The sequence below is a fragment of the Trifolium pratense genome, linkage group LG1, assembly GCF_020283565.1.
Source record: "Trifolium pratense cultivar HEN17-A07 linkage group LG1, ARS_RC_1.1, whole genome shotgun sequence".
NCBI lineage: Eukaryota > Viridiplantae > Streptophyta > Magnoliopsida > Fabales > Fabaceae > Trifolium > Trifolium pratense.
In genome coordinates this window covers 17,081,654-17,108,141 of record NC_060059.1, presented here as the reverse complement: position 1 = coordinate 17,108,141, position 26,488 = coordinate 17,081,654, and the positions used below count along the sequence as shown (strand labels likewise).

General features: G+C 31.8%; 3 protein-coding genes across 3 annotated transcripts; 2 read left to right on the top strand and 1 right to left on the bottom strand.

The window, feature by feature from the left end:
• Positions 1-4,113: 4,113 nt before the first annotated feature.
• On the top strand, positions 4,114-10,490 carry LOC123923834 (magnesium transporter MRS2-I-like). The gene is made up of 11 exons (XM_045976579.1): positions 4,114-4,972; positions 5,083-5,112; positions 6,122-6,275; positions 6,389-6,510; positions 6,871-6,945; positions 8,430-8,654; positions 8,749-8,793; positions 9,491-9,535; positions 9,619-9,648; positions 9,730-9,849; positions 9,955-10,490. Exons 1-11 carry the CDS (start codon positions 4,724-4,726, stop codon positions 10,039-10,041), a joined length of 1,182 nt encoding a protein of 393 aa, XP_045832535.1. The 5' UTR covers positions 4,114-4,723; the 3' UTR covers positions 10,042-10,490.
• A 3,296-nt stretch (positions 10,491-13,786) lies between these two features.
• Positions 13,787-16,531, top strand: LOC123889341 (E3 ubiquitin protein ligase DRIP2-like). Its single transcript, XM_045938633.1, has 6 exons — positions 13,787-13,880; positions 14,170-14,671; positions 15,130-15,566; positions 15,673-15,720; positions 16,190-16,262; positions 16,367-16,531. The coding sequence occupies exons 2-6, from the start codon at positions 14,228-14,230 to the stop codon at positions 16,529-16,531; spliced, it is 1,167 nt and encodes a 388-aa protein (XP_045794589.1). The 5' UTR covers positions 13,787-13,880; positions 14,170-14,227.
• A 3,730-nt stretch (positions 16,532-20,261) lies between these two features.
• On the bottom strand, positions 20,262-21,138 carry LOC123923205 (PRA1 family protein D-like). Its single transcript, XM_045975887.1, has one exon. It carries the CDS (start codon positions 21,041-21,043, stop codon positions 20,498-20,500), a length of 546 nt encoding a protein of 181 aa, XP_045831843.1. The 5' UTR covers positions 21,044-21,138; the 3' UTR covers positions 20,262-20,497.
• Positions 21,139-26,488: the final 5,350 nt, after the last annotated feature.

The window sequence follows — 26,488 nt, the reverse complement described above, 5'->3', positions numbered from 1 at the left end:
AAATTTTCATTTGAAACTTTCATAAAAAATTTATTTAATATTTTTTTACACAAAATTATATAACACGAAAAAATCCATTTAAAAAAAATCAAAACAAACAAGTCCTTATTAGTCCAAATTCATCCATTAAAATCCGTAATTTTATTTTCTTCCTCTTTCTTTCTGCTCAACCAAACGGACCCTAATACCCCACAACCCCCCCCACCACCCCACCCCACCCACGTCAAACAATGTGGTTTCTAATCACAGGATAGGTATTGGTTCAAACAGGGTAGGCATTTTTCATATTTTAATCTACCACGAAGAGATTTTGGGTATGTTTGGTAAAAATAAGCTATAAGCTAGCTGATAGCTGATAAGCTAGCTGATAGCTGAAAAGCTAGCTTATAGTTGATAACTGAAAAACTAGCTTATTGAAATTAAAGTGTTTGGTAAAATTAGCTTTTAAAGTGGTTATTAAATATAAAATTACATAATTGATAGTGGGTAATTTTTTTTTTAGAGTGGGTAGTTATTAAATTGAAGGGTAAAAATAGAATAAAGTGTAAAAAGCTATAAGCTATAAGCTCAAATGCTACTTGAAATAGCATCTAAAAAAAAGCTATAAGCTAGTACAAAAAGCTTGTTACCAAACACCTCTAATTTTTTGAAACAAGCTTATAAGCTCATATAATAAGCTATAAGCTAGCTTATTTGTGTTACCAAACAGAGGCTAACTAATTTCATTTACGCAGAAAATGACATATCAATAAATTATCTACAATTTTTCTTAAAATAATATATGCTTGATTACTTGGCAATCCCTTCTCATGTAAAAGCTGTCATGTGTCAAGGATTTGTTTGCTTGTTGAATTGATGATCTCACTATATTACAAGATAGTATTTTGTCGACAGAATTGAACACCTTCTTAGTACTTCCTTCCTTCAACTTTTTCTTTTGTAATATACAAATACAGTACATGATATATAATATGACATCAAATTAAAGTTCACAATTAAGTTAAATTAAAGTTCACTTGTCATTTTCTTTTCCTTTTTTTAATAATGAGTTCACTTGTCATTTTCAAGGATTAGGAACTAGGATATTGACTTACTCTATTAATAGTCGTCATCAATAATCCCGTATAAAGAGCAAAAATAAAGGTAGATATTTATTGTACTTAAATTCTTATACCAAATTTCGAATTCCGATCATGACATCCAACCTAATAATTTCAATATTTTTGTATGGGTTGAGCTATAATTTATGGACTAAACTCAATCGTTTTAAATTGATAAAGATTGAACTCAAAAATAAAAATTACAAGAACTAAAACAAATATATATATATATATATATATATATATATATATATATAGTCAGGATCCGTTGACACCAACTAGTTTGACACCAAATGTTACACCTCTCAATAACGTTTTAACCGATATAAATTTTATAAAATCCACCGTTGGATTGAAAGTTTACATCATATAGATCATTTGTGTAAAATTTCAGACAAATCCAAAATCATTTGATATGCTATTGAGACACATAAAGATTAACGGCATTTAAAAAAATACAAAAACCGTTAATTTTGATGTATCTCAATAACATATCAAATGATTTTGGATTTATTTGAAATTTTACACAAATGATCTATATGATGTAAACTTTCAATCCAACGGTGGATTTTATAAAATTTATATCGATTAAAACGTTATTGAGAGGTATAACATTTGGTGTCAAACTAGTTGGTGTCAACGGATCCTGACTCATATATATATATATATTCAAACTTTACAATTATATTTATATATATCCAAAATAATTACACATTAATAAAATGTAAACAGGTAACAAGCTGGGCTATTAGTCCAATCTGAATGACAAAGTCAATCCTTTTGATAATCACATCCATAGACCTAGGAGAGACAACATTATTATGCATGACTCTTTGAACTCTTTTCAAAAGATCAACAACATCTGGTGCTAAGAAGTCAAAGGTGTCAAACGTGAAAGGTATAACAGCATGTTAATTGTCAAAACACACGTTTTCAAGTTTGGCCACTTTTCTTGCAGCTCCGAGGGCCGCTTGACCCACAATAAAATCTCATGTTCTCAATCTTACAAGTGGGGAAACTTCAGTCAAGTCCACATAATCATGCTTCCCTCCTATCCAACCGTGAACAAGAACATCTGCAAGTCTAAGTTTCGATCTCCCTTCTCGTGGGTTAGTCAAAAAGTTTACAGGCGCCTCTTTCTTCACAGATACACCTGCGTGCTTAAAAATGTCACAAAGAACATCCCTGACAAAGTCATGCCTATATTTGAAGTCTAGAAGCTCCTTACAATGAACAACATGCTCCCCAAATTGACCTAGACACGCTTTACGGAAAACATGGCAAACCTCATCAATAGGAAATATATAGGAATCATGAGGCGGTATATGAGAATAGTGTGGTACTCTACCGGTGACATATGTTGTCCTAACCCATCAATGAGGATAGCTAAAAGATAATCTTGAGCATGAGATGCTTGCAAACACCCAAAAACTGCTTTCTGCCTAATTGTCATGTCAAAATTGACTTCCATATGGTAAACAATTTTACTAAAAATGTCACTCGCCAAAACATGTTGGGCTTTTTGGGGGACGGTGTCCTTGCTAGCAAAATTGCTAATGTCAAAAGTCGGAAACATATCACGGAGACCATCTAAGGCAATGTTAAAATCGTAGTCCATACCATATATTCCACTATCTCTGAAAAGATGATCTTGCAATACCCAAATTTGTGCCCTGTAAGCCACAAAAGCATACGATGCAACCTCAATTGTTGAGTACAAACTCAATCTTTATATTAAAAAAAGGATAAATGGCTGTTTATTCTCTACAAAGTTAGCGAAATTTCATTTATCTCTGCGTAATTTTTTTGTTTACCCCCTGAAATGTGAAGATTCTCTCATTTTGCCGCCTAGGTGGCCAACTGGACGTCTGACTGTGCATTATTGATGACGTGACATGCACACATGAAAAAATATTTAATTTTTATTTATTTTTAATTCTACGTGGCATGCACACATGGAAAAAAATTAAATTTTATTTATTTAATTCGATTATTTTTAATTCCACGTGTAAATGTCACGTCATAAGAAATGCACAGTCAAACGTTTAGTTGTCCAATCAGGAGGTAAAATAAAATAATATTCACATTACACGGAGGTAAATAGGAAAAAAATTGCGCAGAAAATAAATGAAATTTCGCTAATTTTGCTGGAGATAACAACCATTTACCCTTAAAAAGAATTAAGTTAAAAAGAAAAAACAAAACGGTAGCTCTCCGATAAAATCCAAATAAGATTGGAACAAATAAGATCGGTGATTCAAAAATAAAGAATAAACCCATATCAGGTGAACCAAACAACTTTATGCTTTTGGAAATAAAAAAAAGAAAACAAATTTTTATATCTTTTTGGTCAAAAAGAAAACCAAACTTTAGGAAAAAATTTATATACAATTCTTTACGTGCTGTTCAAACTGTTCTCCAATAAAATTATTACAAGTGGATTATTTAATTCAGGTCAAACTCATGTTAAACTTTTTCCCGTTAACTCTCTTCTCCATTAATCTAACACTCTCACCCAATTTCATCTTTTTCCAATTTTAATTCTACCCATCGGGTCACCGTCACTACTTAGTATCTCAAATTGCAATTAAATTTTATACCCAATTTGTTCTAATTAATAAAACCATTACCGTTCCTCAAAATTCATCCACGTGTTTGATTTTTCCAATTGATTAAATTTGATTAAGGGCCATCTATACATCCATATGCGTCTCTGACATATCACCAAATCAGGCAGAGAAGTAATACTATCAATTAATACCAAAACTTTATTTATACTTTGATTCTCAAATTGAAAGAATTAAAGAATGGATAATGTTAACTTGTGTCCTTAAGGCACATGTTAAGGAAACAAAAATAAAAATTTTTAAATGCTAATTTGTGCATTTTGACTTTTGAAGCATTAAATTTCTTGTATCATTAAATGTTGAATTTCTATTTTGGTATATCTTAACATGTGTCATAAGGGCACATGTTAACAAGACCCTTAAAGAATATATCTAGAGAGTTTAATAGCAAAACCATAACCCGTAGATATACTCTCAAAGTTTTGATTCGGTTTGTTATTGACGGAGGTAGTCATTGTGGGTTAACGGGGAAGAAAGAGAGGCAAAGGAAGATCCATTTATGAGGTCTGACGTGGATTGAGTAATCCACTTGTCATAAGTTTATTGGAGAACAGTTTGAACAGCACTTAGGTAACTGTATCTAAGTTTTCTCCCACTCACGAAATAAATAACCCTGCATTTTCCGATAAATAAACCTTCACCAGAAACCTTCTTCTTCTCCAACAAACAAAAACTCAAATCCACTCTCAAACAAACAACAACAAAAACGTAAAAGAAAACATAAATCTTGTTTGTTCCTTTTTTTTCATGGTTTTTTGTTTCTTTATTTTTTCTAGGAATCTGATTCTTCAGCGTTTGATCGAGAAAAACGCTTTTTTGAGTTGGGAATCTGATACCCACATGGTGTTTGATGAAATGTGCAAAAGGGTTTTGAGAAATTTAACTTTTTTTGTTATTGGTGGTCGTTGAATTTAATCAAATTGAATCGAGTTTGAAGTTTTGATTGCTGTTTTGTGGTATGTGATTTGAAGTGGGTTTGGAGGGATAGGGTAAGAGATGGCTAGAGATGGTAGTGTTGTACCTGCGGACCCACAGGCTATGGTAGTTGCGAAGAAGAAGACACAGAGTTCAAGAAGTTGGATTTTGTTTGATGCTATGGGCCAAGGGTCGATGCTTGATGCTGACAAGTATGCCATCATGCATAGGGTTCAAATTAATGCACGTGATCTTAGAATTCTTGATCCCTTGCTCTCTTACCCTTCTACTATTCTTGGTCGTGAGAAAGCTATTGTTCTTAACTTGGAGGTGCATGCACTTCATCATATATATATTTTGTTTTTGTTTTTTTTTTATCTTGTACTATTGTGTTTTGTTTTTTGTGTTTTTAATTTTGTTTTTATGGTTCTGTGTTTCAGCATATCAAGGCAATTATCACTGCTGAAGAGGTTAGTATGCTTTTCTTTCAATGTGTGAATTTGTTGATTGATGATGGTGATTGAAGTTTTTGTTTTTGTTGTTGTTGTTGTTGATTTCCTTGACATCCAATGAGACTTCATGCATAAACTCACTTTGTATCTGCATCTTAGAATGCATAATTGCAGTGCATGTGCCCTTTTCTCTTTTTTTAAGGGAGATGCTAACAAGTGTCATGTGTCCTAAGGACACATGTTAAAGAATCAAATATAAGAAATTTCTGTATTCAATTTCTTATAAGTTTTAAAATTGTTCTTTTCAATAATACAAAACTTTTATTTTAGGGTATTTGTTAGCTGGGCCCTTTCTTTAAAGCATGTAACAATGAAAAGCACTGTGTTAATGCATAATGTCACTGTCTACACTTTTGAAGGAGCAGGATTTGAAACACTATAACTTCGTATCCTTTATATGTTTGACAGAAAAAACTTTGAAACAGTATGAATTTAATAAGGAACAAAGCTTCTAGTTTTTAGCTTTTGGTTACTAATAGTTGAAAAGCTTAGACTAATTGAGCAATGAGGTGCGATGACCAGAGCAATGGTAGATTTGTCATGCTTTGAGTATCTTATGTGATCCATGCAGTTAACAACACATATAATTGGATTATTAGAATTTAGAACGAATATTATAATTATGGTATCTTGTTCATAGTAAGAAATGAGTACAAGGACAATAACCTACTTGTTGGATTGATATTTCTGTTAGTATCAAAGTTTTTACTTAATGTGATGGCATAAATCATCACTGCCCTGTACAAGAATATAACTACATGATTTCGTTTATTGATTTAGTGACAATGGATAGATTTTGATAGAGCTAGGATACTTTAGAGTATGCCTCAATAGGTTTTACTCTGTTGTCTATCCCGGTTTATATATTTGTGAATCCCTGTATCAAACCTTTGGAATGCATAATTGTTCATAGAGGTAGAGATGCCTTTTACTTCTGCATTATAACTGTAACTAAGTTGTGGTATAGGTGTTGCTGCGAGATCCAACAGATGAACACGTGGTTCCTGTTGTTGAGGAACTGCAGAGGCGATTGCCTAAACTGAGTGACATCCATCAACAACAAGGAGATGGTAAAGAGTATCTTGGTGGTCAACAGGATGCTGAAGCTGCTGAAGAAGATGGTATGTTAGATTAAATATGAACTGTGTAAAAAAATAGTTGATTGCATCCTTTCCTCTCTAATCAAACATTGTCTTTCTTCCCGTAATTGAATGATCTAAATTATGCAATGTAGAGTCACCGTTTGAGTTTCGTGCCTTGGAGGTGGCTTTAGAAGCCATTTGTAGTTATCTTGCTGCACGTACAACTGAGTTGGAGATGGCTGCTTATCCTGCATTAGATGAACTTACTTCCAAGGTACATATATAATTAAATTCCTTATCTTGTTTTTCTCTCATTTCAGTTTTGACACGAGCCCTCCCTCACAAATATATAATAAGCTAACAACTAGGAAGCTTCTTTAAAGGTGGTTTAGGAGATTTTTCTTTCCTTTAGTTCAGATATCTTATGCTTTTTACTCCTTGTACTTATCATCATTGAGATGTTAATTCTGATCATGAATGCTTTCACTTACATGATTTCTATTGTTTGGCTTGAAACGTGGATGTTCTAGTTCCATGTTTGACCTTTTTGAGGAATCTGTTTCATTTATGTTTTTGAAATTCTTGACTTTATTTTGTTCAATTGTTATGAACTTTGAGTTACATTAAACTGCAGATTAGTAGTCGTAATTTGGACAGAGTGCGTAAACTGAAGAGTGCAATGACAAGGCTGACAGCTCGGGTTCAAAAGGTATGTTAAGTTATTCTGTGCTAGTGAAAAAAAATTGTGACTGAAAAACCCATTTTCTTTATGAATATATTTTGCACCTTCTTCAAGATGGTTATTGATCTTTTGACTGAAATTAACATACATTATGGAGGATTATCAATATCTTAATAATCTATATGACACATTTTCTCTTCTAGAGAATTTTGCTTTATTATAATCAGGTAGTAGGGTTTTGCTTGAATGGGAACTTCATAATATTCGGCATAGAGAACATGAAAGCTCTTAAGTTCCCATTGCTTTAGAGGAGATCATTGCTTTATATAAATTTTTCAGATATACTGTATCAGTTTGCTTGGCTGAGTTGCATCTCATTCTTGCATTGTATTATCTCCTTTTTTCTACACAAAATACAAATCATTTTTTCAGATCATAACAACGTCTAGGAGTGTTCAATAAAACTGAAAAACCGAACCGAACTGTGAACCAAACTGAAACCAAACCATTATTAACTGAACCAAAAACTAAAAAATACAAACTGAACTGTTGTTTCCAGTCACAGCTTGTTCACCAAACCATTTACTTAAGTTTAGCAGTTCACCAAACTGAACCATTCAGTCCAAAATCTCACCAAACCACCGTACGCCACTCATATTCACCCTCTATTTTCGACGGAATCTCGGTGAGTTTTGAGTGATTCTCTCCCATCTCCATTTTATATGCATTTATTCATCACCCTATTTCAATTCATTCATAATTTTAACCCCTCCACATAATTCACTTAACCAAAATAAAAACAAAAAAAATTATATTCAGAGAGTTAAAGTCTCGAGCTATGGCGGCGACGATGCGAGCTATGGCAGTGGTAGCGTGAGCTCGTTGGAAACATCGCCGTCGATGCGTCGACTCAGACAAAAAAAAAAAATTATATTCAGAGTTTTAAATCGGAGTTATTAGGTGACTCGTTGGAAACATCGCCGCCGATGCGTCGACTCAGACATAAACACAGACAGAGGAGAATTGTGAAGGAAAAAGGAAGAAGAAGAAAAAGAGATTAAAACTAGAGTACGTAACTGAGTAGGGAAGAGATTTTGCCTCCACCGTCAGATTTAAGTCTAGAAACATTGAGAACATTGTTGAAATTAGATGGACGGCATGAACCACTTTTTCTTTTTATTTTCACTAATCAACAGTTCAGTTTGGTTTTTTTAAAAGAAAAACTGGTTCAACAGTTTAAAGAACGGTTCGGTTCAATTCAAGTTAAATGATTGCTGGTTCAGTTTGGTTTTAACAAACTACAAAATAGTTCGGTTCAGTTCGCATGCAGTTTTGGTTAAAAACCAAACTTTGCCCATCCCTAACAACGTCAGCAACATTGTGTCTATGGAGATGGACACATATTGTATAAAACCCAAATTCACTGTGCACCACCTAGATCAGTTTTAAATGAAATACCATGTATACTCCTTTCTCCTTCTCCCATCACCAGTTCTTGTTATGTGCTACAGGTCAGAGATGAGCTTGAACAGTTGCTGGATGACGATGATGACATGGCCGACCTATACTTATCGAGAAAGGCAGGTTCAGCATCACCAGTTAGTGGATCAGGTCCTGCAAATTGGTTTGCCGGCTCCCCAACCATAGGATCAAAGATATCCAGAGCAAGTAGAGCAAGCATTGCAACAGTTCGTTTTGATGAAAATGATGTGGAAGAGCTTGAAATGTTGCTTGAGGTTACAACATTTTTTACTTCAAAAAATATTTAGAACGGATCTTCTACAGTTTTAAATCAAAAGATTGCTATATCGTGTTTGTTCATTTTTGCAGGCTTATTTCATGCAAATTGATGGCACATTGAACAAATTAACCACCGTAAGTATCATCTCCATCTGAATCTTACAAACAATGCGTGCTATAGAGAACTGTTAATCCTAATTTTTACTTTCTTACTGATCTAATTACTGGACACTGAACTGAATAGCATCTTGAAGTTTTACCAAATTGAGAGTCTTCATGTTTGCAAGGTTACTGTGTGTGTGTTTATTTCTCTCATTAGTTACATGAATTGGTAGGTGATATGCTCTTACTTAATTGAATCAGACTATACATGAACCTTTTCTGTAGCCCCTTTGCCTAAAAGCTTGTTGTCTGTTGTGATAATGGTAATCTAGTGTACAATTCAATATTTCAAGATCGCTAAATGTTTTATTCATGGTGAAATGTGGTACAGTCTATCGCCTAATAGATCAAGCTTTTAGCTTCTCTAGAAAGTCTGTTAAAAGCTAGATCCAATGTTCTTAACTTCGGTTTCGTTGAACTCTGAGTTGTTATTCATCGATCTATGTAGCACCAACACTTCAGATTGAAGGTGTGTTTGGTGTCTGATTTGTGTTGGTGTTCGTCACCAACACATGTGATTTACATTCAACTAATCCGTTTTTTCAAATTATTATTGGTGTTACGTGTCAGTTTCATGTTTGTGTCAGTGTTTCATAGTTGTACATGTTTTACCCGTGGCAACCAGATATTATACTCGGTCTAATTACTTTCCTTTTTCTTTCAATTAAAGCTGCGAGAGTATATTGATGATACTGAAGATTACATTAACATTCAAGTAAGTAGCTAGCAGTTTACTGGTAATAACAATAGATATTTGGTGAATTACATCTAATATGATTTTTTTATACCATTTTGCAGCTTGACAACCATCGTAATCAGCTTATTCAGGTGCCTTTTATGTTTCTGCACCATAGTAAAATGTATCTTTTAGGAAGAATATGTTTGCTAAACCTTTTAACACTCATGCAGTTGGAACTCTTTCTTAGCTCTGGAACTGTTTGCTTATCTGTGTACTCTCTGGTGACTGCTATTTTTGGCATGAACATCCCGTATACTTGGAATGACGACCATGGATACATGTTCAAATGGGTAAGAAAACTATTGCTGTTTTATGTGCATGCATGTTTATAGGTAATCATGTGGCTGCATAATTTCTAACTATATAGAGTAACATATAATCATGTTTACTTGCAGGTGGTTATTGTCTCGGGGGTATTTTCCGCTATTATGTTTATCATGATTACCTTCTACGCTCGCAAAAAGGGGTTGGTTGGATCATAAAAATCAATATGCTGTAAAAGGGGTGTAGAGAATGAACTTTAGGACTACTGCATATGGTCTAATGGTAATGACTCATTACAAACCTTATATATATATATTGATTGATGATTCAAGATTTTGTCAATTTTTTCAAGATTCCATTAAGGATATAATGGAAACTTAGCTCTAAGACTCCCAAAGTTGAAAGTGGGTTGGTGGGTCTGCAATAACCTCGAGTACTATGTCATTTGGATTCAAGCAACAAAAACAAAACTATAGACCCAGAGCTGATTTTTTAGTTTTGAATAATTTTATTACCATGATGTGATTTAATTAAGTTGAATCTGTTAATCTTTTTATGCTTTTTTTGGGTTAGTATACAGTAATATTTTTTTTCTTCTTTCAAACTTATGTAAACATGGATCAGAAGAGCATTATAAATAAATTTGTATACCATTTCGATCCAGCCATTGAATGAGGTTTTGTTCACAATTACTTTATATTTTAATTTTGGAAAATTCTACTCTCAAAATGACACCACTAAAAACAGTCTATTTTCAACTATTTCCATAGTATTTTAGAAGTTTGTAGTCATAATTGATCTCTTCAGTGTAAAGTGGCGGTTCTTTCTGCTACCACTAATATTTTTATTTTTTAGTACCATTTGATTTTGTAAGAATTAATTGAGATTCAATAACCTTTCCATAGCTTTGATAATTTCTAATGTGTCTCTTTTTGGAAATTCTACTAAGTAGGCTACAAATCATTATATCTAACATTTTATCCTAAAGTTTTTCTCGGCGAAGATTAATCTTCTCTTAGCTCTTGAAATTAAAGAGGTCATTTGACTTCCCCGTCTCTAAAGCTGAGCTAGTGGGTGCCATGCATGTTTGCTATTGAAATTGCATTTAGTAAGGATTTGAATTATCTTTGGTTGGAAACTGATTCAATGCTTGTAAGCTTAGCGTTTAAGTCTCAACATATTATTGTTCCTTGAAAGCTCAAGAACAAGTTGCTCAACTGCAAGTCCATCACGAAGGAAAGCAGATAAATTTGCTAACATTGAATTATCAATCACCTCTTTTGTTTAGTGGGATGTATGTCCTATTGAGATTAGAGATGATTTTGTTAAGAATACTTTAGGAGTATATATTTCATATTGGGTGCCTCTTTTGGCTCTCCCTTTTTTACTAAAAAAAAATCTATTTTGATATCTCATAATTTTTTGGCGTCCTAAGTTAGTCTCACATTTTTGCATTGAGAATAAACTAGTTTCTGATTCGTTATAGCAGAAAGTTTAATTTGTCCCCGATTTAAAAGTTTCATTGAATTCTATTTTTATTAGAGACTAAATTGAGCCGTAAAAAAATTGTAAGGAAATAAAATAAATCTTCATTCTAATTATAACTAGTAATAGTATCCTACCCATTTTTAATTTTATTTTTTTTTAGAAAAAAGGAAATTAAATTGTCCTGACAATATAAAATAATATTAACAATGTTTTTTGCCATATCACCTCACTTTCTTAATATGACATGATGAATTGATAGTTATTTACTCCCTCCGTACCAAATTATAAGTCACTTCGAGAAAGAAAAAAATGGTACTAAATTATAAGTCGCTTTATATTATCAATGAAGCATTTAATGTTATTTTTTCTATTATACTCTTAATTATTTGTTACTCTCTCTTCTTTCAATTCTTCAATTTATTTTTTTCTTATTATAAATGAAGGACAATTTTGTAAATCAACTCATAATTTCTCTTTTCCATATAATATTAATTACATTTCTTAATATGCATAAAAATATCAAAGTGACTTATATTGTGGTACAGATGGAGTATTAGATTAGATGTACATTTAAAACTATTTTACACAGTCAAATGCATGGCCCGAGTTCCTTTCTGATCATTTGATAACTCGGCTCGTCCTCGACAAAATGCAAGACTAATGAAGACTACATCCGGTGGGAGAAGGGGTTCTTCTCCCAAAGTCCGGCCGACGACAACCATACACAGACCTAACGAGTGATTTAACTCTCTCCTTCCGTTTTTGGTGCCAAAAACGAACCTGTCAGCCCGGTCAGGGCGCACGGAGGTGTGTCCTGAATATATATATATATATATATATATATATATATATATATATATATATATATATATATATATATATATATATATATAATAAAAAAGAAAGTCTGAATTTTCCACGCGGCAAAAATAAGGAGAAAGAACAAAAAAAAAGAGTGATACCTACATTAAATCAATTGATTCGTCATGAAGTACTCTTTTTTTTTCGTCGAGAATTCTTCTTTCCCTTTCGTGCGAATTCCCCATCGGCGAATTCAACGTTTTTTGGGCCCTATCTATTCAATCTCTCTAAGGTCAGTACATTTCTATTAAATTTTTTTTAATTGCCATTGATGCTCAAGGGACCCTATTTGTAGTGTAATTATGTACTTGTATTTTGTACCCAATTCAAATAAGGTAAATCACATGCTGCCGTTTCTTCTCTCACACACACAGCACAACACATTTTAATTTCTGTCACATTAATCACATACATATACGATGTTTTTTTTTAGATAAAAAAAAAAAAAAAAACCTCAACCATAGTACAAATCGAACGAGACAAACACATTCGATACTCCAAGAATCCCACTTTTTCGTTTTCTTCGAACATTTTCATTCCATAGTCAAGAATCGACCTTTCATAGGATCTTGCAAAATTCTCCAAACCCTTTTGTTTTTTCTCTATCAGCAGTAACTATTTTCTTTGTTATTCTCGAATGTTATGAAAACTGTTAAGTTTTTTATTCCCTTTGGTGACATGCACCATGTAATTACGTGACTATGAAGAACATGTTCTTACGTGTGTGTCTTTGTCAGAGACAGATATAACAAAAAGACAAATAACAATGGTACGAGAATGGGTGAATAATGCTAAGCTCTTAACATGCTTCACGTGTCCTTTGTGTCACAATATTTTCAGAAATGCTACCTCAATTTCTGAATGCTTAGATATTTGTAAGTTTAATTTCAATTTCTTCTCTGTTTTTATTTTTTAATGATGATAAGAAATTTATAACTTTGTTGATTTTTGGATGTTTTAATTAGTAGTTTGGTTTTAATTTGTTCTGTTTATTTAGTGACTTAATTAGAAAATGTTTGTAAATGGTAAACAATTTTTCTATTATAGGCATTTATACATAACGTGGTATAAGTGGCAGACATTTTCTGATAGTATTTTTACAATTTTGTTTGTGAGCAAAATGTGATACTGTTTATATGCAATCTGCATGATGAATCTTTGGGAGAGTTGTTTCAATTGAAATGGAATGATTCTTGTGTTTGATTTTTACATTAGACATGATGTTTACATTCTGCTTCCATTTCTTAGATATTCTTTACCTTGTTATTCTGATTAGACTATGCTTGAAACCTATGAATCACGGACACTCATATTGGGCATGTCCCGGTGTCCCGACACATGTGGGTGTCTGATACTCACACATGATTACATTGAATTATGTCATTTTTTCAAATTATTATCGGTGTTAGCGTGTCGGTGTCCATGTCTAGTGTCTGTGTTTGTGTCCGTGTTTCATTAACTAGGCCTTAATTTATGTTGTTTTCATCTTTATCTTTTATGTGATGTGATGAATATAGTACCTTGTTTTTCTTGGATGTGATGAATATAATACCTTGGTTTCCATCTTTATCTCTCTGAGCATGCCTAAATCTCTGAGTTTAATAACAGTTTGCAGGGAATGTATAGAAAGGAAGCTAATAGATGAGAAACTAAATCACTGTCCAGTATGCAAAGTAGATTTGGGTTGTTCTCCATTAGACAAACTAAAGTATTCACCATGAACATCACTCATCTTTCATGAACATGGTTGCAATCTATGTAGCACCGACAATTCACATTGAAGTCGTGTCTGGTGTCCAAAACGTGTTTGTCTTGGACACCAACACAAGACCGGCATATGCAGTTATATTCAATTATTCCATTTTCTCATATTATTGGTGTCAGTGTCACACCTGGTGTCTATGTCGGTACTTCATAGGTTGCATTTCATTTCCCTTTTGTAAAATTCTTCCGAATTTACCTGACTTTTATATGATATTGGAAATGGATATCTACAGGGCAGATAATACTTGGAAAACAATACAAGATCATCTAGTCACCTCTGAAGGAAAAATTATGACAGTTGAAAATGTTCCTTTAAGTCCATTGGTAACCAAAAAAAGGAAGAACTCTCAATCTTATTCAAAATCCAATGCAAAAAAGGCCAAAACAGCTTCAAAAAATATTAAGAAATATGTAAGGAAAGGAAAGAAGATTCAAGAAAAGCCGAAGCAGCTGCAAGAAAAACTACCTATGACTCCACAAGCACCAAAAGCTCCTGCTTCTGAACTTTCTATTGTAGAAGATGTTAAGAAAGATGTGAAACAACAAGGTGGAATAGAAATTTTGGATGAAGTTTCTACAATTCTATCTGCAAGAAGAGCAAAAATTGCAGCTAGAAAAAAGTTTATCAGAACTGAATTAGCTCCTACTGCTAAACCTGACAAGGTCATAGTTGATGAAAAGAAAGACGATAAGCGCCCCCAGCTTGAAACAGTCACTCCAAAAATCAGATTTAAGGTAAAAGGGAGAAAAATATTTCTCTTAATTAATCCATTATGTATTCTTGTTTTCTCTTGTTCCATTGTGTACCAATGTTGTCAATCGCGGATTGCAGAAAACAACAGTGTTCAAATTCTGCTACGCTAAGCCACTAGATTTGGTCTAGTAGTGAGGGGTTTGGGTAGTATTCTAGAAGTCTTGGGTTCGATCCTCAACTGCATTGTAAAACAAAAAAAAACTTCTGCTACGCTGAAGTGCTAAATGCTGCTAAGCTGCTATTTGACAACACTTTGCACTAAAGACATATCACGGAACAATAGCACGGTTTGCTCAAATTCCTCCACATTGTAGCACTATAGTGCCGCTGGCCTATTTAACGGCACTGTTGTTTCCTCTATGAAACTAATGTTATTCTATTCCCATTGTCTTCGATGTTTTGTTATTTACAATGTCATTTAATGCATGGTCATTAGCAGAATTCGTCAAAACCAGAATCATCAAGTCAGAAAATAGTGTTCAAGAATATTTCAAGGGACAATGCTGAATCATGTAAAGAAAAATCTGCAATGTGTGAGCCATTGAATTGGTTAGTGGAAACTACAAACAAAAACAAGTCTCCTAATAACTCTACAATGCAAGAAAATGGTGTCATACCAATGCTTGTGGATTCTAGTGACAATGACTCTCATCACGTGACTAAGTTTGAAGTTAAGAATCATTGTATTAACCACCAAACAGAAACAGAAGGTGATCAAAATGATCCAAAATCATCTTCCTTGAAGTTTAAGCTTAAAAGAGTGGAAGAAAAAAGAGTAAAATTTTTTGAGGACTTGAATCTTCCAGCACTACCTGAAAATGAAAGCAAGGAAGACTTTGGTTCATTCTGGTTCTCCTTAGTTGCTTCCAAAGAACAGTATGATTACTTTTCATGACTTGTTAATATTTCATCTCTTGAAAACTCATTTTTTTATTTCAAAATTTAAATATTGTATATCTGATATTTGAATTTATGGATGCAGGGAACTTTATGCACTGCCACAAATATCTACTCCCTACTTAAGGGTCAAGTGAGTTTATTTATCTTCATTTCTATTATGAGTTTTATTCTTTGATGAATATCTTTGTATTTTGAGTTTTCTACAATGAGTATTCTTTTCTTTTTTTTATTCTTAACTAAACATTATGTGTGACAAAATTGTTTATGTGGCTGATGTATTCACTATGACCGTTCAAGAAAAACCAAATAACGAACCAAACCACACTGAAAAATGAATCTGCGAGTTCACGAAATGAACTCAACAGTCCTAATTATCAGTCAATAATAGTAATTTGGTACAATTAGGTCAACAAAGAATCAGATGAGTTCGAAAAACGACAGTTTGGTTTTTTGTAAAGGTAGTTCCGGTTCAAAACCACAAAGTTGATGCACCAAATCTTTATACCAGTTCAGGACGAACCATTAACGGTTTGGTTAATTTCTATTGAACTGTTGTAACAGTTCATACCATTAACAAATCTTTACATTATTATTTATAGGGATGGCATTTTAACTGTTTCACATATCAAAAAGTACATTGTGAAGAAGCTTAATCTTCATAGTGAAGATGAGGTAAATTGGTTTTCTCTCTTTGTTAAATCTAACACCTTTATGAACCAATGTTTAGCAACTTTTTTAGAAGCTAATTGCTATTTTTGTTGCTGATACTCTTACAGGTGGAGATCTTATTAGGAGATAAGCCAGTTTTAAGTTCAATGCAGATGCAAAACTTAATGGAGTTGTGGTTGGAAACAATGTCAAAGAATGAAAGAGTTGAAACATCTGTTGGAAGCTCAGCTGAGGATTTTGTTATGGTCCTTTCGTACCGTCGAAAGGCTTGAGGACTCATACATATAAACTATTTTGTGTATGTTTTGATTGGCGGTGAGTTTGAAAGGAATCACTGTGATTTTAGTATAAGCTACATTTTAAGACTTCAAGGATATATCACAGTGTTAGCGTAATTTCGCCAAACTCACCGTTTATAAAACAAAATACACTCGGATATCTTTGGCTTCAATTTTGATAGCGAAAAAAGTGATTTTAGAAGTATAAAGTTGATTTTAACATGTTTGAATGTAATTAAGTTGAATTGTTTTTTACTTTGGAATTGATTTTAACTTCAAAGTAGAATTTTGAGCTTTTGACTCTTGAATTGATTATTAATCCTGTTCAACTCATTTTAAGTGAATACTTCCGAACATAAATGTCGTTCAAAAGAAAAACTTTCGAACATAAATTATTTTACAGGCAACTTATTTTATCAAAAAAACAATTTTAAAAAGTCAATTGATCTAAAATTAACTTTCGCTTCCATTTTACTTGCAACTCCACCACAAATAGCTTAGTGTTATAAGTTATTTTTCAGCAATGCTCTAAATTGTGGCTTATGAAGCCATGGTCAAGGTTGTCATTCTTGATGATGCGGAGAGTTGTTGTAATTTGTGGCTGATGCAACTTATAATATTGGATACTAGATCATGATCTCAAACTTTCCTTTTTAACTGCAGCTTATGCATATAGTATATATAGTTGAACATAAATCTTTCCTTTTTTATGAAACATGATTTATTGTTTAATTGTAAAAATAGTAAGTTCTTGTAACAAAACTAATAATAAGCTCTTATATGATAGCTTAATTAAATTTTATATCTTAACATCTCTCATGAAGAACTACCGTTGGCTTTTAGCACTAGAACATAAATTATAATCAAGATATAAATATAAATTGTCTGTTTAGGGCCAAAAATCAAAAGTTATTTACTGACAATTATATCTTAACATCTCTAATTATGTTCTAGTGCTGTTTGACATTTACATTGAAGTTATTCAAAGATCACAAGTATAGATTTACGGGAGGGGATTCTCTCCAGTGATTTTTTTGTTCAGTAAAATCACAGCCTTCAATTTATTTTTTTTTTATTTTTTTTTTTTTAAACCAAAAGAGGTGGAGTCAAAATGCACAGCCTTCAATTTAAATGTGAACAGTAACTAACATAATAAAATAAAATAAATGAGTGGTAGATGATGGCACTGCACCCCCTCCCGTTGATTTTTCACGGGAGGTAATCCATTCCCATAGATTTACATGTGCACCATACAGTACAAGCTATTGCACAGTAGAATTCGCCTCCCACTAACCATATACTCCCCCGTCTCAAATTATAAAGGAAAAAACTAATTTTTTTTGTCCAAAATTATAAGGGATAAAGTCATTTTCAATAATATTTTTCTCTTATTCTCATAAAATTAAATGCAAATTGGATTTATTTTTCTTTCTCTACCCTTTTCTCAATAAACAACAACCAATACAAATTGTTTTTACATCTTCCTATGCAACTTATTCCAAGGAAAACCCACAAAAACATATTTTAAATTCTCATGTTTTACTTTTTCTTAATAAGTATGATTTTTTTATTTTTTCTTATAATTCGGGACGGAGGAAAGTATATATTAAGATCTGTTCAACAAAAAATATATATTAAGATCTTATATAGAATATAGATAGTGGATTTTGGTAAATCCGTCTCTACCCTTTCTTTGGGATGAAACAAAAAGTGGATTTAAGAGAAATTTTGCACAGCCTTCCCTCCCTTTTTAATTTCTTTTTATTAATTCTCTAGTTTATAAGAGAAAGAAGCTCTAAATCTAATAATCCAGTTCAGCCGTGAGGCAAATGAAACACGAACAATAATTATCCCACCAAAAATTAAACTCGAACGATTCATCTAAAAAAAACTTATTAAACATTTGAACTTAACTACACGGTTAAAATTTTCAATCAACTTGAACTCAAACGATTCTAAATTCTTTACAAGTAGATATAACTAGTGTGTTTAGTAATCGATAACATGATTTTAAATTAACTTTTAATTTTATAAAATTGATTTCACTTGAATTGAAGTGAAATTATTTATCCAAGACAAGTCTTTCATCATTTATAAGTGTGTTTTTCAACATTGGATAAATATGTTATATCAAGACTCGTTGGCTCCAATGGTGAGACTTATTAATCCAATGGCAAAAACAAAATTATACATGGTGAAAATTTTGTCTCACTTTGTGCACCATAAACTAGGCTCGAGACATACTATTCTAAAAGAAAAATCAGAGTACAACTTTTTTTTTTCCTAATGCAATTTTTATCACTTTCAGTCAAGCTGAGGTTAGATTTCAAAATTAATTTCAATTTAATGTTAACTAAACCTTCAAATATTACCAAAACCATATTCCAGACAAGATAAAATCAATTTTCTATCGTGTATCTTATATCCAAAGACACTTGAATGCATGGTTATACCAAAATTATAGTTAAAAACAAAAGAAACAAATTCACTTTGAGAAAGCAATAAACTACCACATAAATAGCTCATCTAGGAATAGCATAATGCTGTCAGAAAAATGGCAAGCAAGAATACATAAGCTTCACTAATACGTCCTTCAACCAACAGGTATATTAATCTATATTTGCTTGTGATAATTTGAACAATATGGAACACAGTAGTGAGCACAAATAGAAAAAATATAGGATATGTAAAAGGCAAATTTCTGATTTTTCTAGCATGATACCCAACCACTAATAACATACAAGCAAACAGGAGCAACTAGATACATTAAATATTAAAGTCAAATGCTCATGATTATCAATTTAAAAACAGGCACCAAACCAAGTAGGTTCAGTTATGCAGGTGGAGCTGGAGCTGAAACTGACCACTACCTTCAATTCATTATACATTACATTCCTTCATTAAATGAATAAGTTATCAATATAATCCTAAAAATATCCATCTCTTCAATTTAATCCGTAAAGCATATAATATAATTAGTAATTCCTCAAATATCACATCCATCAATTTAATCACTACTATTAAGATGTTGGAACTCAATTGAGAGATTTTCATATACTTTGGTTACTTGACGAATTTCATATACTTATTAACTAATAATTAATTGAAGAGAGAACGAGATACTTTAAAAACTAAATTGATGATTTAAATTCGAAGAAACACATGACAGAAAATGAACCCTAATGTAGACAAAATCTATTCCAATTTCCAACCATATGAGTAAGTGAAACATCTACTCAAAATACTTAACATTTAAAACTAAGTACTAACATCAAAGATTTTATTGGGTTGCCTCAGTTTAAATTTTCTGATACAAAATGTATGTTCACAAGTTCTCAACTTATCCAGTGAACATAGTTCAGTTGGCAGGATCATCGGATTATATATGTAGGAGTCGGGAATCGAATCTGAAATTCTTCAATTATTCACACTAAGAGATAAATTTCTAGTCACTAGACTACTTAACAAAACAAAAAATGAACCCTAATGTAGATAAAATCTATTCCAATTTCAAACCATATGAGTAAAGTGAAACATCTATTCAATAAACTTAACATTCATAATTAACATCATCATCATAGATATAAATATAATATAGGGTTCTTTATCTTCTCTCAGGTTTAATCATCATTGTAATTTGTCTTTACAAGAGAAAAAACTTCAAAAACCACATAAACACATCTCCATTGCAATAGCATACAAACACCGAAGATACATTATAATCTAAATAACAACGCAAAAAGAGGAATCAATTTATTCACTAGTGTACTAAATTCTATGCACAAATAACAAAATCCTAATCCACTACATGCTCACAACTAATTTCAACAATACATGTAAAAAATAAATTGCAGAACATAATAAATAAAAAAAAGAGCAATGAATTGCAGTTTGTTAGTGAATTCGAATTCAATTTCAATTTCAATTCAATCTACAGTTAAAGAATAAAATTCGAAATAATCAAACAGGTGAATAAGAACCAGCAGAAGCTTCATTCAGCATAGGACCATAAGGCGATTCATAATCATCCAAACCACCAGCATCCGTCGTCCTCAAAGCACCGTGCAAGCAAACAACCACCGCCGCAATCACAACCGACACCAAAACATTCAGCCACACACCAGTCACAGCAACAACAACCAAACTAAAAATCACCAGAGCAACGACGATAACGCGGTCGTCGATTGAAACTAGGTTAAAAAGCGTAAGCGATTCATCAGATTCGCGAGTGAAGAAGAGAAAGTACCAACCAGCGAAAGCGATTAAGAGGAGGAGGATTGAAAGAGGATGGTAAACGAGGCTGAGGAGAAGGATGAAGAGGAGAATGAAGGAGTAGTTGAAAAGGAAGCGCGTGAGATTGATACCGATGCGCGTGGTGGCTTGTGAGAGTGAGGATGGAAGGGAGAGTGATGAAAGGGAGAGGAATTCTGTCCAAGGGTGGCGCGTGGACATGATTGATAGTGTTGCTTCTTTGAAATTGGAGAGTGATTCTGTTGTAGATGACATTGTTAGTTGGAAATTGGTGGTGGTGGTGGTGGCGACGATGACGAAGTTTCCTTTACTGACTCACTCAACTTTTACTACTCTGTCTCTACGCTACTCACCAGTGCTCAGTCAACAACGTGGTTATATGTATCATATTGGATGGGCCAATAGGCCCAATATTGATCCCAACTGTTAACTTTGCTACATGCACCACACTAATTTAAAGTGTTAGATAATGCGATTAAAGTTAATGTATCTAAATTGTTTTTTTCTTTCTTTTTATTTAAATAAGTGATTCTCACATCTATTTAATTTTTTTTCTTCGTGATTTTCTGTTTGTGGTCGTCTTATGCGGTATTGGGTTTATCGTTGTCATGTGCGGCGTTTGTTGATTTTTCGTTTTGGTACAGTATTTCGTTGATTCAAATTGATATATCCACCTCAACTCATTCTAGATCTGATGAAGACTTGAACATCAACGTTGCAGATTCCGATTACATTTATTTTGTCATATTTGTAGGCGCTTTCATGATGTCGTTGTATGCTATTAACCTATGTGCTGCAAGATTGTTTGTAGATTCACCTTTTTTAATTTTTAGCAATCTTGATTTTGTAATGATCTGTGCATGTTTCAATTTGAATGAATGAATGAATGAATATTTACTTTTAATAAAAAAAAAAAAGTTAATGTTGATGGTAGTTCAATTGGTAAATTTGCTAGATCAGACTTTGGGGATAGAATCTTTGATTAATGATTTACCTTGAGTCATCGAAGCTTTTCTAAGTCATAAAATTGTTGTACATTAAAATAAATTGTTTATTAAAATATATAACATGAATGACTGAATGTTGCAACAATAATGATGATCGAGAATGTTGCATATAATTTTGTAAAAAATAAAAAATTTGCGGTGAATTCTTCGGTACACATATTATGTGGCAATGTATTGGTACATTGCTTATGTGTTTAACAAATCGAAAACATTTAATGCAGATTTTGTTTCTTTATTAAATTTTTTATATTAAACACTACTTTTTAAAATTTGCAAATATATCCATCACATAAATATAATCATCAATCATATTCCACAATAAATCAAAGCATGTATCAAATCTTCCAACCCAAATTTTCACTTTTTTTTTTAACAAGATTCAAATATTTTAATATTTACTCCAATTTTTTTTAATTATTATAATATCCTATAAAATAATATGATTTTAGTATTGTGTATTTTCTAAAGAAAGAAACGTATGACTTTAACAAATTTTTTAATTATTATTATGAGTGGATGATTTTAATATTTCTATATTATTACCTTTTAAAATAATATTTTAATATTATTAGTTTATAAAGATTAATATTTATTTGTCGTTTAACCATTAATACAAATATTAAAATACATTTATTTTTTTGTACAAAAAATAATAATTTTGTTAATTTTGCGTAATATTAATTGTTAATTTTTAGTGATTCGTAGTATTTTATCGCTGTAAAGTTACTGAATTTAATTTTTTTTCTTCATAAAAAATGTCATGTTTTCATCTCCACAAAATATTTATGCATGTAATTTTTTTTATATTTACAATAGAGCTTAGGATCGATCCAACGACCTCTAACATACTAGAGCAAACCTAGTATGCATGTAATTTTAATCATGTTGTTAAGTCGATGCGTATTTATGATGATTTTGCAAAATATGTATAGAGCATTATAAAAAGTTTGTCCAAAAATTAGGAGCTCAAAATTTAATTTTTAGGTCAAAGTATTCGTTACTTTTATCTTGTTTTTTTTATTTATTAAATTCATATTTAATTCATCTCATTTTAAAAAATACTAAAGTTTTTGTAAATGAAATTTTTATATCAATAAAGAAATGTTTGATTGTCGAAATTTAAATTCATAAGTATTTGTTACTTCAATTAGGTTATTAGGTTATATTGAATGACTTGATTGAGAAAAATTGAATTCCTTAATTAAAAATAGGTATAATTAGTTAGGTTTTGCATATGAACTATGTTTCAAGTTGAAGAGTTTGGTCTATAAATTTTGATTTCTTTAATCACAGTCGGCATTATTAGTTGAGAGTTAAGACTTAATAGTCAGGTCATATATGAACTAAGTTTTTTGAGTCACAGGAAATCCAACCAGTTGATATTGAACCATTATCTTGCCGAAAGTTTGAATCCTATGTGCGTCATTCCAATTAAGTGATATTGGATTGTTTGAGAATAAATTTGATCTACGAGGGATTCTTTTTTATAAAAAAAACTCGGTATCTGATTCTAGGACCGACTAATCCGAAACGACCAATTTCACCGCCCACTTGCGGGGCCCCATATAAAGCCATAGTTTTTTTTTTTGCTCTGTATGGACTATTCCACCGAAATTGGCACACGAGGGAATCGAACCTAACACCTTGAGAGGAGCATACTCCAAGGACCCAAGTCAACACCACTAAACCAACCTAAGTGGGTTTCCACGAGGGATTCTTAAGTAACTGTTAGTCCAATTAGCTTTTTTTTTTTTGTTATTTTAGTCGGTTCAGTTAGTTGAGATTTAGGTCCCGTTTGGATTAGCTTATTTTTGAGCATATGCAAACAGCTTATGCAATATAAATTATGTTTTATGTTATTTTATAAGTTCACACTAGTGAAAATTGTATTTTTATAAGCTATTTTATCATAAACCACCTTAACAAACTTATAATAATACATAAAAATTGCATAAACTGCTTGCATAAACTCAAAAATAAGCTAATCCAAACGGACCCTTAATCATTATTTATTTGCAAAAGTTATTTTTTATAAGCTCAAAAATAATTTATTAAAAATTTATTTTTAAAAAAGTAAAATAAAAATTGTCCCATGAGGGATTAGAACCCATGACCGTAAATTAACAAAATATATAACTTACCAACAAGACAAATGATATTTTGTAAATTAAATTTGTTTGTTATTATATTATATTATATTATATTATATTATATTATATTAATGTTTTGTTTTATATTGTTAAAAAAAAGCATAAACCTTGCGTCAAAAAAATAAATAAAGCATAAACTCAATACTAAAACAAGATCCCTAATGTCATTCCGCCGTCGCGCAAAATAAACAAAAATCAATAAAATCTTTTAACTTTGATTTTTTTTCCTTTAAAATACTACAATTCTAAGCAAAAATCAATAACATCTTCAATTTTTTTCTTTAGAAATACTACCCTTCTAAATAAAAATTAACCACATCTTTTAACTTTTATTTTCTTAAAAAATGCAACCGTTTAATATATAATCATAGTATCAATCATACAAATTCACACAACAGAATACAGTGTATTGAAGAAAATGTATTATCATGACAAATTATACGGTTTCTATTCTCAAATTTTTGTCTTAAAACCAAGCCACTTGCCCACTTCAAATTTATAATGATATTTCTATTCTCTCTAATTTTCGGTTCCAAAAGTCTTCAGTTTTGTGTTTCACTGTAACCCCACTAGCAAAAACAAAGATAAGAACAATTTTCTATGAACCCTAATAACCTAAAACAAAAAAATCCAACACCCAAAAATTGAAAAACCATGAAATTGAGATATGAAAAAAAAAATATGAACTTTAAGAGGAATTGAAAGAAAGACATCAGAATTTTTTGTTCTTAAAGAAAGGCATCAGAATGAATTCAAGGGGTGCTATACTTTCAAAAAATAAAAGAAATTGATTAAAAAAAAATATACGCATATTAAAACCCTAAAAATAAGTATCCAAAATTAAAGAAAGGAGAACAAAGACACAAAAGAGAGAAAGAGACATGTTTAAGGAATTTTGACTTTCGTTTGAAATTATTGAAACATGTTTTAAGGTTTCTAAATTACAATAATCCCCAATTTGAAATTTTTGTAATTAAAAGAGTAATTTAGAAAACTTCTATTTAAAGAAGTCTTGAAATGATTTGTTAAATTATCATTATATGTGGACCAATTAAAATTATACACATCAACAATGTACCGGTACACATCCACATAATATGTGTACCGGAGTGCTCACCTTTGTTTTATTCCTATTTTAAGTATATCCACTTTTTTTATTTAACTTAATTATATTCTTTCTATATATATATATATATATATATATATATTTTTTTTTTTATATTTATCTTATAGTCTTTCTATATTTTTTTTAAATATTTTTTTAGTGAAATTACAGTGAAGGTTATAAAACTTGCAACGTGGTTAAAAGCAATAAAGATAAGTTAGGAACTTTAGTGGTAATCGATTTTAATATATTAGTAATAAATTTGAGTTTTTTTAAAAAGTCTGCCATTGCGACATCAAGGTTTTTTTTTTTTTTTTTTTTTAATTTCTCCATGAGGAGAATTATATTAGGATGTAGAGAATGTTTTTTTTTTTTGAAGCAAGACATATTATATAAAGAATCAGGGTACACTAGCCATGTCGTTTTGGAGCAGGCTTATAATACAAAGGGGGAAATTGGAGGCCCAAAAGCAATTGGGCTCTATCATTGCCCATCTAGCAAGGGAATGTGCTACTGTATTGCCGTCACGTTTCACCCACGAGAGAGAAACTTCAGCGAAACCTTCCATAGCCCTAGCACTCTGCTGCACTATTTTTCCCCATTCTTTTCTTGGAAAGTACTTTGAATTCAAAGCTTTTACAATCTGTTCGGAGTCCATTTCAATGATAACCTTCGAAATTTTCATTCGATCCACCATGCTTAAAGCTTCGTGTAAACCCCTTGCTTCTGCTAAAATCACATCATTTGAGCCAGTAGCCACCCTCGTCTCCGCTCCAACGCAGCGGCCGTCCGTCCCTCTGAGGACCAAACCTATCCCCCAACGGCCATCATCCGAAATATGAGCATCCACGTTAAGTTTTAGGTAGTTCTCAGGGGGCGAACTCCAGCAGATGTTGTTATGGATTACTTGGGAGCTCGTGGCTGAAGGAACAAGGCGATCAATGGTGATGGAATGCTGGTACTCATAGAGGATTTTCAAAGCACGCTCAACCGCTACAGTCACAGGTGTGTCAGTTTGTTGAAAGATTTTATTATTTCGAGCAAACCAAATACTGTAGAGAATGTTGAACTTTAAAGATAATACAATTTATTTAATGGGTATGTTAAACAGTGCTCTCGGAGCACTAGTTAAACATACCAAAAATAGAAATAAAAGAAAAAGTTAATGTTGATAAGTTAACTTTTTACACTTTCAATGTATTGAATTCACAATTTCCAAAACATAATTTCCTTATTTATATGCTTAACTAGTGCCCAGAGGCACTGTTTGGATCAATAATTTTTCATTTTTTAAATTTGACTACTTGAAATGATTTTATACTCTTTTATTTATTTATGACCATTCTTAATCTAAAGGTACGATTATATGTTAATGTTGAGCTGATGTTGTACACTTTCTCTCTTACTTTGTTAACTTTTTCTCTTTCTCTTTATTCAA